This window comes from Rhagoletis pomonella, unplaced genomic scaffold, assembly GCF_013731165.1.
Source record: "Rhagoletis pomonella isolate Grant_MI unplaced genomic scaffold, Rhpom_1.0 Rhpom_scaffold_00006, whole genome shotgun sequence".
Taxonomy (NCBI): Eukaryota; Metazoa; Arthropoda; class Insecta; order Diptera; family Tephritidae; genus Rhagoletis; species Rhagoletis pomonella.
This window is the reverse complement of record NW_023458560.1, coordinates 75548525-75563126: the sequence shown is the minus strand read 5'-3', so window position 1 is coordinate 75563126 and position 14602 is coordinate 75548525. Positions and strand designations below refer to the sequence as shown.

The 14602-nt window shown below is 35.5% G+C and overlaps 1 protein-coding gene across 1 annotated transcript; it reads right to left on the bottom strand.

Moving 5' to 3' along the window:
- Positions 1-6449: 6449 nt before the first annotated feature.
- LOC118741756 lies at positions 6450-10441 on the bottom strand. Its single transcript, XM_036473729.1, has 5 exons — positions 10248-10441; positions 9986-10173; positions 7192-7440; positions 6882-7038; positions 6450-6788 (listed from the first exon to the last, which is right to left on the bottom strand). The coding sequence occupies exons 1-5, from the start codon at positions 10385-10387 to the stop codon at positions 6521-6523; spliced, it is 1002 nt and encodes a 333-aa protein (XP_036329622.1). The 5' UTR covers positions 10388-10441; the 3' UTR covers positions 6450-6520.
- Between the last annotated feature and the right edge of the window lie 4161 nt (positions 10442-14602).

Below are 14602 nucleotides of genomic sequence, written 5' to 3'. Positions count from 1 at the left end.
TAAAAATAAACTTATAAAGAAAATGCAAAACAATTAAATCTTATGCATACTATGGGACAACTAAAATAAATACAAACAAACATACATATGTCTACTCACGAAAATATTACATACAAAACTATGTAGTGCTATGTGGAAAATCTTAAGAGATACAAATACATACATATGAAAATAAAAGTAAAAAATTCTCTTAAGAAATATGACTAGTTTTCATACCTAAACAAAAAAATGTTTGAAAGTTATATTACAATTGCCACATTTTAACGAAATTAATAAGGAACAGTAGACGTTCATCGTACCCGACACAAACACACATGCAAATAATAATGGAAGGCTCGTATGTTTGTAATATATCTAACAAAACATTTGATCAATAATATACATTGTATAACCTACGTACATATATGTATACATTTATTTGTACACATACGAAAGGCAATAAATGCCCGTACCCACGTATACATACTTACATAAATATTCATACTTACGATGGTAGAAATATTTAAGTTTATTATGCCAAAATATGATAACAAAAAAAAGGACTAAAATAAAAAGAAATCAAACTCATCAAAATTATGTGCTTTAATAATTTGTTATTTTTATACTAGCAAATACCAGTCGTGCTTCACGGCGCCTTAAAACAATTTTTGTGTTGTTTGATGCCCGTATTGTAATATTTCATTTATTTTATCAATTTAATTAACTAAAATTTTTCAAACAGATGGCAATGCACCTAAAAATATTTTCGGAAGTAAACTTTCCTAAGCCTCTTCAGTTTGATACCCTTATTGCAATATTTAATTTATTTTATCGATTAAATTAAATTAAAATTTTCAACCTTGTGGCAACGTCCACAAAAATATTTTCGGCTGAAAGCCTTCTTAAACCTCTTTCTTTTGATAGCCATATTGCCATAGTTCCTTTATCTTATAAATTTACTTAAACTGCAGTTTTCAAACAGATGGCAACTCTCTAAATTTTTTATTTTTAGGTGCATAAAGGGTAGTGCAGTGCATTGCGATGGCTGGTCTTCGGATGTGATGCCTTTCCACCTCTCGCTATCAATCTCCTCCTTTTCCCTCAAATTGGTCACCGTTAAACCTACCCTGTTGGAGAACAGATAAAGAAAGGTGAAAAATCTCCCCTGACTTGACCCTGTATTCGTTCACGGACTGCCCCAATTTCCAAAACATTTTTGATTTGTTCGCTTTGAGCTGGTGGTTGCTGTATTCTGTTACCTGAGCATGTAGGGGTGAGACACCCTACAGAAATCGCTTTCGGGCTATCCATTGCCACAACAAGTACGAAAAGTTTGTGTTCTTTTACTAATAATGTTCCCGAGCGCTAACAATACACGATACGTTACGGCAGCCGAGCACAAACCAAACGAATCGTTTGTTCTTTTGCTCACTTGCATGGTTTCGATTGTGGTAAAGGTACTCATCCTGAGCAAACCCGAAGCAAAACACGATACACAAAACAAAAGGAACCATTCCTTTGGTGCTTAGCAAATTGTTTTTGTTTGAGTTAAATAGCTACCGCGAACGCTAGCAGAGTAAAGTTACCGCTCGCAAAATGTTTCCGAGTGATTTGAATCGGTTGTGTTTCGTTACCTTGATTGAGCGAAACTAAACGATACCGATACGTTTGCTATTGTTTGGTTTCGTTCTCTGTCCATGGGATCCCATAGTGACTACAACGCCCGAGTGAGGATAGCGGTTTCGAGTGGGGACCCTTTTAGAATGGGCAAGCTGATTGTTTTAAATTTAAAAAAAAAAACAAGAAATCTTTCGTCTTCCCTAACTCGTGGAGAGGCAGCGCAAGCGCATTTTCGGGGCGGCTCGGGGGCAGCTTCAGACAGCTCCATGATAACGGGCGTTATGGTGGGGCCCAGCAACAGGCTAGATCTATTCTATTCCTAAGTCTTGCCGTATCAAGTACATGTTTATAACATTTGGGAGTCCTGCAATTTATGGACCAATTAATCAACATATGAGTCGCGAACAACACTGGTCGACGGCCAAAATTTACCAGAGACGCCGTTATGAAATTCGTATGTAAAATCACCCCCTGATTCCGAAAATCAAGGTTATTTTTAATTTTATGGTACCGTTTTTGAGATATTTGCAATTTACCGTTTTTGCAAAAAAATAAAAAATTGGGTCCACTTAATCATATATATCTCAAGAACGAATTAAGCAATTCCAAAACGGTTTGAAGCTTTTAAAAGGTAATAAAATTTTCTGTGCATACAACACTTTTTGCTGGGCCCTGTAGATTCAAAGATAACGAACAATCATTACCGATTTTTTAAATTTTTTTTTGTAAAAATATAAAAAAAATTGTACTTTGCGGGGAAGGATCTCGAAAACCTTTTATTTTTTTGCAGATTTTTTTTTTCTCCCTAAGCTCTGTTATATTACAAAAAAAAATAAGGTATCATCGAAGAAAATCGATGCAAAACTACGTAAGTTATAAGCGATCAAATAAAAATACCCAGGTTGCGCAATTTCAACGTATACCTCAAAACGTATGTATGGTATAAAGAAGAGTGAAATATCTAGCTATGCTCTGTTTCTATTGAGTTAAAAGTTCAATTTATGAATGAAATTACCCATATTTTTAACTTTTTTTTTTAATTTATTTATGTTTATACTATATTCTAACAATCTTTATCTTAATTTGATTTTACTATGTTGTCGAAATAATTATGTGTTCTACTTTGACGCTTATTCAGTTTAGGATCGGTTTCTCTTATAAGAAACCAGCAGTAATCACCCATCATTGCGACGTCCCAGAATCCTTGATATCGATTCTCAATTAATTTCATTTGCTGATGAAACCTTTCGCCATGTTCATCACTTTCGTCGCCAAGATTTGCCGGAAAAAAGCTCAAATGTGAGTGGAGAAAGTGAATTTTTAAAGACATATTTACGCCCATTTTCGCATAATTATTGATTAGGTCGTTCACTATCTGCTCGTAGTTAGGGCTTTTGTGTCTACCGAGAAAAGAAGCAACGACCTTTTCAAAGGATTCCCACGCTGCTGCCTCAACTGATGAGAGTAGTCCTTTGAATTGATTATTGTTGATCAACTTTCTTATTTGTGGTCCAACAAAAATACCTTCCTTTATCTTGGCTTGAGAAATATCTGGAAAAACTGTTTTCAAATAGTCGAATGCTTCGCCTTCTTTGTCCAAAGCCTTAACAAAGTTTTTAATGAGACCGAGCATGATGTGTAAGGGTGGAAGTATGATTTTCTCTTTCTTGACAAGAGGGGTGTATTTGATGTTATCCACACCAACGGTAAACTCGACTCTTTCCGGCCAATCCTTTCTGACGTAGTGGTCCTTACGAGCTCGGCTATCCCACTTGCAGAGGAAGCAGCAGTGCTTGGTGTAGCCACTTTGTAGACCGCATAGCATTGCAACGACTTTGAGATCAGAACATATTTTCCAATCATGCTCTTCATATTTGATAAATTTGAGTATTTTTTGCATTTCCTCGTAGGTTTCCTTTGTATTTACTGCATGTGCAATCGGGATAGAAGGCTTTTTGTTACCAATATGCAATAATACAGCCTTCAAACTCAGTTTATTGCCGTCTATGAACAATCGCCACTCTTTTGAATCATATGTTTGACCAAACTCTTTGAATAAACCAGGGATGTCGTTGCAGTAGCATATACTGTCTTTCTTGGTATAGTGTTTGGAAAATGGTTCGTGACGAGTTCTACTATATGTCACCCATGATAAAAATATAGTAAGGTAGAACCGCTGAGAGTCACTTTTAAAATTCTTGACGTTTCCAAACAATTTAATTTTTAAATTTACTCACAAACTCACACACACATTTTCATTTTCAATCTCAAGCAACAACAATTTCGAACAATTTCAATTTTTTATTTTCACTTTTATATGATTTTAAAATGTTGGCAAACTTCAAAAAAAAATCATGGCCGACAAATTGAGAGAACGGTTCTACCTTGCTATGTTTTTATCATGATGTCACCTTAACATCGGATGACACAAATTTAAATTGTTGCATACGAGAAGTGTGGATCTCGGCCTTTTCCTTGGATAGTTCCAAATCTCTTATCCAATCATTAAGTTGTGCTTGTGACAGAACGTTTCTTTCGTTTTCCATGCGAAATTCAGTACAACTTGATCCCCCGCACTCAGATGTTACTGTTGACAATGGAACTGGATCCGCAACTGCCGTTGAATGTAGTACTGGTAATGTCACTGTAGCATAGCTAGCATAGGTTACTCCTCTTGATCTTTCAACGCCAAGTACTTTTGTTTGACAAATATAACACTCTATTGAATGGCAAGTAGGTTCTCTCCATATCATTGGTGTATCAAATTTTGTTTGTTGTCCTGATTCCCACTGAATCAATTGTACTCGACACGATGTACACAAAGTGTTCGGTGTCCATGGTTTTTCAGCATTTTTAGGCTCAATTCCAAAATACTTGGAGTATAAAGTTTTGATATGATCTGAGAACACTCGTCGTCGCCTTATGATAGTATATTGGCCACACATGAAACAGAACATATCTGGATCCTTATTACACTCAAATTCTCGCGTCCTTTTACTTATTTTATTTTTTTTAATAAATCACGGTTTTGAAATTAGACTTATGAACTGAACTATCTCCGGCGAGCCTTGAAGATGTTATGAAGTTTCAAAGCGCATTAACTCATATTTATACTCGGAACAAGAACAAAATTGAAAAAATCAAATCTTACCTAGACAGAAAGGTTCCTTTTTATAACAAGCCGGGAAAAGAAAATACTACCTGTTTTAGATGTAGGCTTTAGAAATTTTCTGTGTCTTATAATTTTGAAAATCTACCTGCATACTTACCCATAACTGACGGAAATACATGTTTATAACTACATGCCTACAGCAGGTTTCGAACCCAACCACTCTTCCTTTCGATGCAACCACTCTACCTACAATTCGAGTATTAAAAGTACTATTTGATTTATTTAAAGAAAAAGTGTTATCATTGTTATGGTGTTATTCGTTTATCCGGATAATATCTCACTTGCACTTTATACCTTTAATATATGTATGTATGTATAGGTACATACATTGAAGTTGCGCAACCTGGGTATTTTTATTTGATCGCTTATAACTTACGTAGTTTTGCATCGATTTTCTTCGATGATAGGTTATTTTTTTTGTAATACAACAGAGCTTAGGGAGAAAAAAAAAATCTGCAAAAAAATAAAAGGTTTTCGAGATCCTTCCCCGCAAAGTACAATTTTTTTTATATTTTTACAAAAAAAATTGAAAAAATCGGTAATGATTGTTCGTTATCTTTGAATCTACAGGGCCTAGCAAAAAGTGTTGTATGCACAGTTTATAGAAAATTTTATTACCTTTTAAAAGCTTCAAACCGTTTTGGAATTGCTTAATTCGTTCTTGAGATATATATGATAAAATGGACCCAATTTTTTTTTTTTTTGCAAAAACGGTAAATTGCAAATATCTCAAAAACGGTACCATAGAATTAAAAATAACCTTGATTTTCGGAATCAGGGGGTGATTTTACATAAGAATTTCATAACGGCGTTTCTGGTAAAGAGAAAAAGTTGAAATTTGTGGTCCAGTGCAATCAGCCGGTTGATCTAAGCTAACCGAAAACCTTACGAGTGCGCTTATGTTAAAAAACGTGAAACTTTACGGTACTGTTGTTCTATATGTAGTCCCATTTTCCAATAGGTGTGGATTTTTTAAAGAGGGCAGTTTCAATTAGCACCTTCGTTTTTATGAAATAAATATACAGGGTGTCCTAGACCACCCTAAAATTGAAGGGAAATGTTTTTTATTGAATAACGCAAAAGATGACCTACCAAATCGGGGATGCTCTACATTTTTATGGCATTACCGTCTTCCGGACCGGTCGAACACCGGCCGGACAACCTGTATATATATTACAAAATTTAAGCATCCATCCATGTTTGTATGTAATATTTAATTTGATGTTTTATTATTTAACACTTCTATTTTATTATTTAATTAAATATTTTAGGTTAACTTATAACTACTAGATGTGACTTGATAATTTAGTGCCCCTACTGATTTTTAAACACATGCATATAAGTGTGCATGTATGTATATTAGGATGGGTCAAATTGTTCGGGTGAGAAAAAATGCGAAATGTGTATAGCAAAATCGAATACTTCGCTAAATTCTAAGAAAATTACCCAAAGAAACTAGGGGTCGAAAATTAAAACTTAGCCCGCGCCGAGAGGCATGAAGATTTCAGTTTGAGGTATTTTAAAACCACTGCATATATTTTAATGTCTCTCGGCGGGAGATAGGTTTTTATTTTAGACCCGTAGTTTCTTGCGGAAGTTTTCTTAGAATTCTTCGTAGATTTTTATTTTTTGCTATACGCCTTTTGACAAAAAAAAAATTACCCACCCTAATCTACAGGTATACCTACATACATATAACAACTTGCTACATAATGCGAGTATCTTTCATAATTTATTTTTCCATTCCAATTAAATGAGTGACAGTTTTTCGACACGCGCCAATAATGGCGAATCGCAATGGTATTCCAAATTTTTCACAGCAAAATCGCCAACTTTATTCGTGAAACACTTCAGCGTCGATATGGAAAATGAGCGAATCGGATAATTATAGTAGGTAAAGTACTGGCCATTCACAGCAATGATAAATGCTTTGTCGCCGATGCCGAATGCGATTTTGAAGAGTTTGCTACGTTGAAATGGAAATTCGCCATCGGTTTCCTCATCTTCGGATGAAAAACTAAAAAAAAAAAAAGAAAATGTAAAAATAATAATTTCTAATTGCAATTATAATCAAACAGAAAATATGTATGTATAGCGAAAAGACGCTTGCCTATTGTCGGAGCGCTCATAAGTGCGCGACACTGTTGTTGTATCGAAATTCACATGAAACTTAAGCACAATACGGCCCGTATCATTGCACTGGAAACAAATGGAAAAGGCTGTGGTCGGTGGTCCTTTAGCAATGCACTCCATAGCGACAACGGTACCTGTTGCAACGAAAATGAAATTCTAGGTGAATGGGGCGGCACTTACTCGTAAAATTTTATAAAATTAAAATTAAAAAGAAACTTTAAATAATTTAGTAACTTAAGTATTGCTTTTTGTAAATTTCTTGCATATTGAATTCCTCCATTTCTTACCAACTTCGTATTTCTTCGGTACATCACTTTGAAATGCAATTTTCTCCGGGCAAATCAAACTTCTCGGAAACACCAACGGAAATAGCATGCGCTGATGGAATTGTGTGATTTTCTCAAAGTCACCATAAACCATTACGAAATTGATCGGCTTGGGAAATTTTAAAAATTCGAAGGCTCCATAAAGATTATCATTTATGTAAATTTCGAAACATTTTTGCAGAACAGCAATACGAAATGTGAATGTTTGACCTAAAGAAGTACACAAAAGTTAGGAAAAATTTAAATTGTAACTCATAGAAACTAAAGTCATAAAACGTGAGTTATTTATTAATTTCATAGATACTTATGTGCATTATCCAGTTAATAGGTTCAGCCACACGAAAACGGTTTGCGACTGTATTGTTTCAATATTACAAGTATGCATGTACGTATACAAATAAGTATGTATGCATATTCTTAATTACAATCAGTCTAAATTTTGTTACTAAAAATTTGTCAATCGAGGTTATTAGCACGAGCGGACAATTTCATAATCACGACTCAACCATCGTGTTGGTTAAAAGTATTAAAATACATATACAAAAAAACATACATATATACAATATATGAGGATCTGGAGGAATGACTTGGGCCCTGAGTATATTTGATTAGATGCAGTAAAGACATTGCCTTCCAATACGACGAACCCCAGGCCGCCCACATTATTACCCAGCAAACATTGGTTAGTTATCAATTAGGCGATAATTAGAGAGCACGCGCTATTTATACTGTAATATTCAACCTTAAGGAACGATCTGAATTGAATTCGAATGTACCTACATACATAATTGTCTAAAATCATCTCGACTCGAGAGCGACATGTGACAGTCAAAGCTTCGCTACCGTAAGAAATTGAAACAGCCTAGAGTGTTTGAGAACAGGGCGGCAATCGGGTACTATAATATCTATATTTTCTCAGACACTCTTTTTGTCTTCTTCTTGATGGGCACTGCACAACCTAGCCGTTGTTTTTTTCAGTGCCCACTGACACCAAGTGGAAATGACAAGTGAAGGCAAGTAGTTCTTCCACAAAATCTTTCTCTCGATTAATCCAAGGACCCATGCTTCTGCGCCATATACCAGCACGGGCATGAAGAGTTACTAAAGTTAACCTATATAATTTTTGTATGGCGAGGGAGGACTTTACTTCTGTATTGCCTACTCGGTACTAAGTAGCACTTGTTGGCAAGAGTGATTCTCCGTTTGATTTCAAGGCTGGCATTATTATTGGTGTTAATGCCGTTTTCTAAAACCTAGTTTACACGTATCAAGAACTTGTAAGCAAGTTGCAATAAACTCGCACTTTAACAACTTTAGCATCGACTTGATATCAATTTTTTCATTCAATTCGTGAGTCCACTTGAAAGTCAAGTCAAACAGCTGATCACAGTTAGTCTGCTCCGATACTTCGGTATTTAGTCAAAAATAGCCAGGGAGATATAACTGAAGGTACCAAGCGAGAATTTTAAGATGTTGTCCTGACGACGGCATCTTGAAAGTAAAATTGACTATCAAGTTGCGTGCAGCCTGCGTCACAGCTGTCAATTCAAATAAATTTTGACTAACAGTATGTCTGATCAACTTGTGTGTATATTTATTTTGAAAAAAATTGACTTCCGGTGAGTTTAAGCCACTTCCGGTCGAAAACGGAAGTCGGCAATACCACCGAAAGAGAGAGCATCCCCAAATTAGTAGGTACAATTTTTTCGGTTTCCAATAAAAAACATTTCCGTCCATTTTAGAGGAGGTGGACGGGTGGTCTGGGACACCCTGTATATTTAGTTTTAAAGATATTAGCAATGTGCTTATGTTTTATATTTCTGCATGAAGGTTTGAATTGGAACGGAATAAAAAAATTAAACAAGCTGACTGTCAACGCGCGAAAAAAATAAGAGTTGGCCATCTTTTCGTTTCACTCATCGCTAGAACGATCTACACACATACATACATATGTGGCATGCTTCGTGCAATCTGACACGCACGTAAACGTTTTAACTGGAATAGCCTTTTAGGTTAGTATCCGTTAATTTTGTTTTTCGGATATCCGAATGCGAATGTAAGATGGCGGACGAACTTGCAAGGAGACGCACTTTCCTTCCATTTTCGCAATCTTGGTAGAGGTTGTGCATACCGCTCGCCAGCTGCAAGCTCAGTATACAAGTATTATTCTTCTCTGGAACAGGTTCAAGATGGAAACACTTAGATACCTGTAACACGACAAAATTCATGTGGCCAGAATGGGATTTGAAACATAAGGGGAGCTCCTTCCGCTGAGCAGAGAAGAGTCTGCTGACAAATAACATCACTTTTGGAGAGACAAGCGGGGAGACTTTACCTTTTAATGACTTCTGCAAGATCTGCGGAGAACAGGAGTAGTCGGAATTACTTGGGACTAGATGAGACTGAGACTCATTGGTGCCGAAAACTTTAGAGACCGGAGCGATATAGTGGAAATAAAGATAAGGTCAAATTGCATCGTTATTCTACAACGAAAGTTCAGAAAATGGGAAAATCGCGTTTGTTGATACTTTTAATTCCAAATATTTCGAAAAAAAACCATTAAATAACTTAATCTGTCCTGATTTTTAATCTGCGGAAAAAATCCTACAGGAATCAGCGCTTAAAATCTCTGCCGCAACATTTTGTTGGTCAGTGTTATCAACATTGCCATGCAACTGATACGTAACTCATACGCTCCGTAGACCCTCACTTGTAGTCATATCAATATGCAGTATTAGGTATTACAAGTTCTTACCTGGCACCAATGGATTTTTCGGTCCATCAGATTTCCAATTCTTCGATATCTCCTCCTGCTGCCAACCTTCGCCGGGCATAAACATGCTTCTTATTATTTGATTTTCTCTAAAATTCGCCTCAATTTTCAAGTAAACTGTTTCACTCTCATTTTGACCCCTAATATTATCGGTTAAGTCCAAGCAAATTCTAACAATAAAAACAATAGGAAAAATATATAAAAATCCGCAAATAAAATATGCTCGAAAATGTGCGATATTTACTTATTCGGATTCGGTTTCACTTTGCCGCTCACTATGAGGACATGCCCGAATGGCACATCCGTCAGCAATTTTCCCTTCCAAATGTTCATTTCACTTTGACTGCCACAAAAGGACTGATTCAAATCATCCAGCGACGACATTTATTTGCTGTTAACTAGCTTCGCGACTATAAATTTATGTATTTCGATACGTTGGAATTTTCGCTACCGTACTTAGTACCGTTAAATAAAGCGAAAGGATGATTATGTAAAGGAATGCGCCAAAGTCTTTAGGAATTCCAATTTGTAGCATAAATACGCGAGCAACTCAATTCGAAAAAAGGTTTTACTTTATTATTATTAAGTAACCGACCGACGAGTAGTAACTATTTAGTTGAGCAGCGCGATAGAGAGTGAATGCGAAAATGAAATGCTGCATGTACATGTCGTCGCAACAAATATGTATGCAATTGTATTTCGCGTAACTCCAAAAACCCTTGCCTTGCCTTGCCTCCACTCCGAAGGACCCACATATGTGGGTGAAGGAGGCGCATTGTCTCAATGTGTTCGGCGGTATTTTGTTGCTTTGTTGTTTATATTAAAATACAATCATTTTGCCGAAACCTCCTGCTGTTGCTGTCAGAAGGTGTACGTAGCGACTCACCGCCGTCTGCTCCTACAGCCTTGCTTGTCAAAAGCGAAATGCACGTGCATTCATTAGGGTACTCCATACACGTTGATTTGGATGTAGAGCTTGGCTTTCTTGTTGTTGTTTATTTAGTTTAATTTGCTACTGTTGCGTGTCTTTGAAAACATGAAATTGATTCCCTGTCTGAAGTTTTGCATTCTCACCTCCTTCATGGCATTCAGGGATGGATACATAGTATCTTTACATAGATATTAAATGTATTACATACATATGTTTGTATGTACAAACACATTTATGGAAAACTAAACAAAAAATAATGCAAATCTTGTTTGAGACTTTTGTGTTAACCGCCACTTTACCTCCATCCAAGTATATCATCGTGGCATGCCTCCTGGCTGCCTGAGGAGTTGTGCAACTTTCAGGGCTTTGTTTTTGAAGGTGAGGTATGTATGTACGTATATAGATATGTATGCAGATGTGTCTGTCTCAGCATGTGCAGTAATTTACTTGTTAGCCCACTTTTCTTTTCACTTTTATTTCATTTCTTTTTGAGTCAAAGACTTCGTTACAGGTAACGATGCTATGCTAGTTGGGAAGTGGTACACTTTTATATCGGAGTCCACTCAAAAAATTTCCAATTTGAAGGGGTATGTTCTAAATTCCCAAAGTGGGCGTTATTGATTTCCAATTGATGCAAATTGCAACCGCAACTTTTCAATCCGCACTCACTTGTCAAGGATGTCTATGGCCAGCATAGGTCGACACAATAGACTATCGATCAAAATTCGACCTACTTCTTTCTCTTCTGCTTAGGAAGTATAATTCGCAAATCATTCCTTTTCGGAGAGGAATGGATTATTTCATACAGATACTTTGGCAGGCTGGATGATTATTATAGTGAGGAAACTCCTTGTGCAACTTAAATGGCTCTTAATCTGCATTATAAATTGACGTCAAATAAGCATTTTTTTGAATTGATTAGCAGTAAATATTACTTGCAAGTTATTTAATCAATGATAAAAGTATAGAAATGGAATTTGTACATTAGACCGTGCCACCTTCCAAGCAGACAAACAAAAAAATCGCCGTACACTCCAGAGTCTAAGTAATTTTGCAAGGCAATTTGGAAAAACAATTTTTTTTTGGCCGACCATTTTTCGGTGACACCTACATTCGGCAACAACAAATTTTTGTTTTAAATTTTTCTGCTGGAATAATCGAAATACTTCCTTAGCAAAAGTTTTATGATTCCTGGTGAGCTTTAAGTTATGAACATTAGGGTCGTACGGCAGGGTGATAAGAACTGAGATCTCAGTCAAGAACATCTATATATCATACTGTAAGAACCGACTATAAATGCCCAAGATATGGCGAAAAAAATCTAAATTGCCCTCGATTCTAAATGCTTCCTCAACAAAAATTTAATGTTTTTGGCAAGCTTCAATTGACATTAGAGTGGTACGTTGGGGTCATGAGAACTGGGACCTAGTACACAGAGAAATTTTTGTTTTCAAATTTGTGTGGAACGTTTTACTTTTAAAAACGTTTTGACCCAGGCTTTGCACCTACAATATTTATTTAAATTTTGAGAACGAAAATTTTCAATTCAATTTCCAAAATCCATGTTTTTGTTTTAATACGCAAATTTTAAAATCGTTTGATAATTGAATATGCTCATGTTGAAATTAAATCCTAAAATGTTTTTTCTTCATTTTGAAAATATGCGTTTTCAAATATGATTTTAAAATTAGATTTTTATTAAATCACAACAAGTCATTTGGTATGTACAGTGACAAAAATATATTGATATATACTTATAAATAAGTTACAAAATTTAATAAATAAAATACAGATGTTTTACATATACCATATATACATACTTCCTAGCTGGGCCTGCCAATTTTATTTCACGCTGGTCAAATCCTGTAATTTAAAATAAGAAAGTTTTCAATTATTAGTTACCATTTACTCTTACCAAAGCTTTTTGCGGTTAAAGAAGTCCACCGTATCATCAATGTCCCTTCTCATGTAGTTATGTAGGTGGTTAGAATCGCGGTATTGTTTGTATATACTTCATCGCCTTTGCTGAAGATTGAAGTAACTTATTTATCTGAACACAATTTTTTCAACAAATGATGCAAACATATGAAATGTTTTTCATTATAGCTAGGTAGCTTTTTAAATTATAAATAGTTTTAAATATTTTTCATAATTGACTGAAAATAAATTAACGTTTTTATTTTGAAAGTGTCTACATAGTTTTATTTTACTTGTTGAAAATTGTGTCGCACTAAAACTCATTGGGACAATATTATAAAATTTTTCATTAAAGTTTTGTAAATACACATTTTTGACGTTATTTTTTTAATTTCGTTTGTTCCCCTCCGTAAAAAAGTGAATATACTATAACGATAGTTTTTGTTTTGCGATTGTTTCGTTTTAAAGTCGTAAATACAAATACTATATTTTTAATTTTACATTAAGTAAAATTGTATCAAAAAATTGTATTTTACAATTTCTTTTAAAAACTTGCGTTTAACCTGTATCATTTTCTCTGTGTAGGCAAGTACTAAAACGAGGTCAATGAACTTAGGAACAACCAAATTGCCTGCTCGAAGCAAGAACATCGAAAAAAAAAATATTTCTTTTTTCGAAATAGCCTTGTGAAAATACTTCGGATTCGAAGGTGTATGCGAACTTTTTTTCTGGTACGGTCTAATGTAAATATGTATGTATGCATGTTTGTAGTTGGGCCACGCATTGCGAAAAATTGGCTTAAGTTCATTGTTCTTCAGAAAAATTTGAATGCGATTAAATGTTTTTTGTATATTTACCTGTATACTTATATTGCATACATTTGCATAGCATTATGCACTGTTACGTAATCCTTGCCCTTAGCAATACACATCTGTTATGGATTCAATTCAAAGCTTTGCAAATCATACCTACTTTTGGCATTAGCATTTCTCTTTTATTCAAGGTTATTTAATGGCAAATTTCTTTGAGGAAAAAGAAAAGTATACTTTCAACATGGTTTAGATTGATTATTAATAACAAGAAAGTAAGTGGCACACCAAAGGTTTCGAGTACCGATAGCTTTAAGTTATCACAAAATTGTCGCTAAATATGCCATTTAATGTGGTAATTAAAAAAAAATTCTTAATATCTTTTCTTTTATAGAAATGATTGTAGTTTGTCGACCTGCGACGAGAGCGAAAATCTTGGTATGGATACCTTTGTAGCTTAGCTAGGTGATTCCGAGTCCTTTCATTGCTACAAGTTTGCGTGTGACAGCTCCAAGCACAACCCATTTCGGAAATGTTTCAAAGCAGCCATTAAAAGGTTGTAAAGCTCCACGAATTTGCCGTACGATTCGATGCCGGCGTCTGGAGTGATTGACTTTATCCACCGAATGTCCTGTTACACCTTGAATGGTATGGTCTCTTGAATTCCTTGGTGTCACTGCAGATCACCAAGCTGATCCACTGCTCATGCGTGCCAAGCTCACCAGACGGTGTTCGCTGGCTGATGGGTTCATTACAGGGTGTTCCATGCCCACTTTTGTGAGAGGATTTAGCCTCTGGACTTTTTGTGTCTTAGTTGAGCGCGGTTGCACCTGCTGTGTGCCTTCGTTCTGGCCTTTTTCTTCCCTAAGGAATCTCGGCGGTTCCGTATTGGTGCGGATGTTCTGGCTCATGGCGGTGTGTTTTCAGAAGCACCGATTTAGG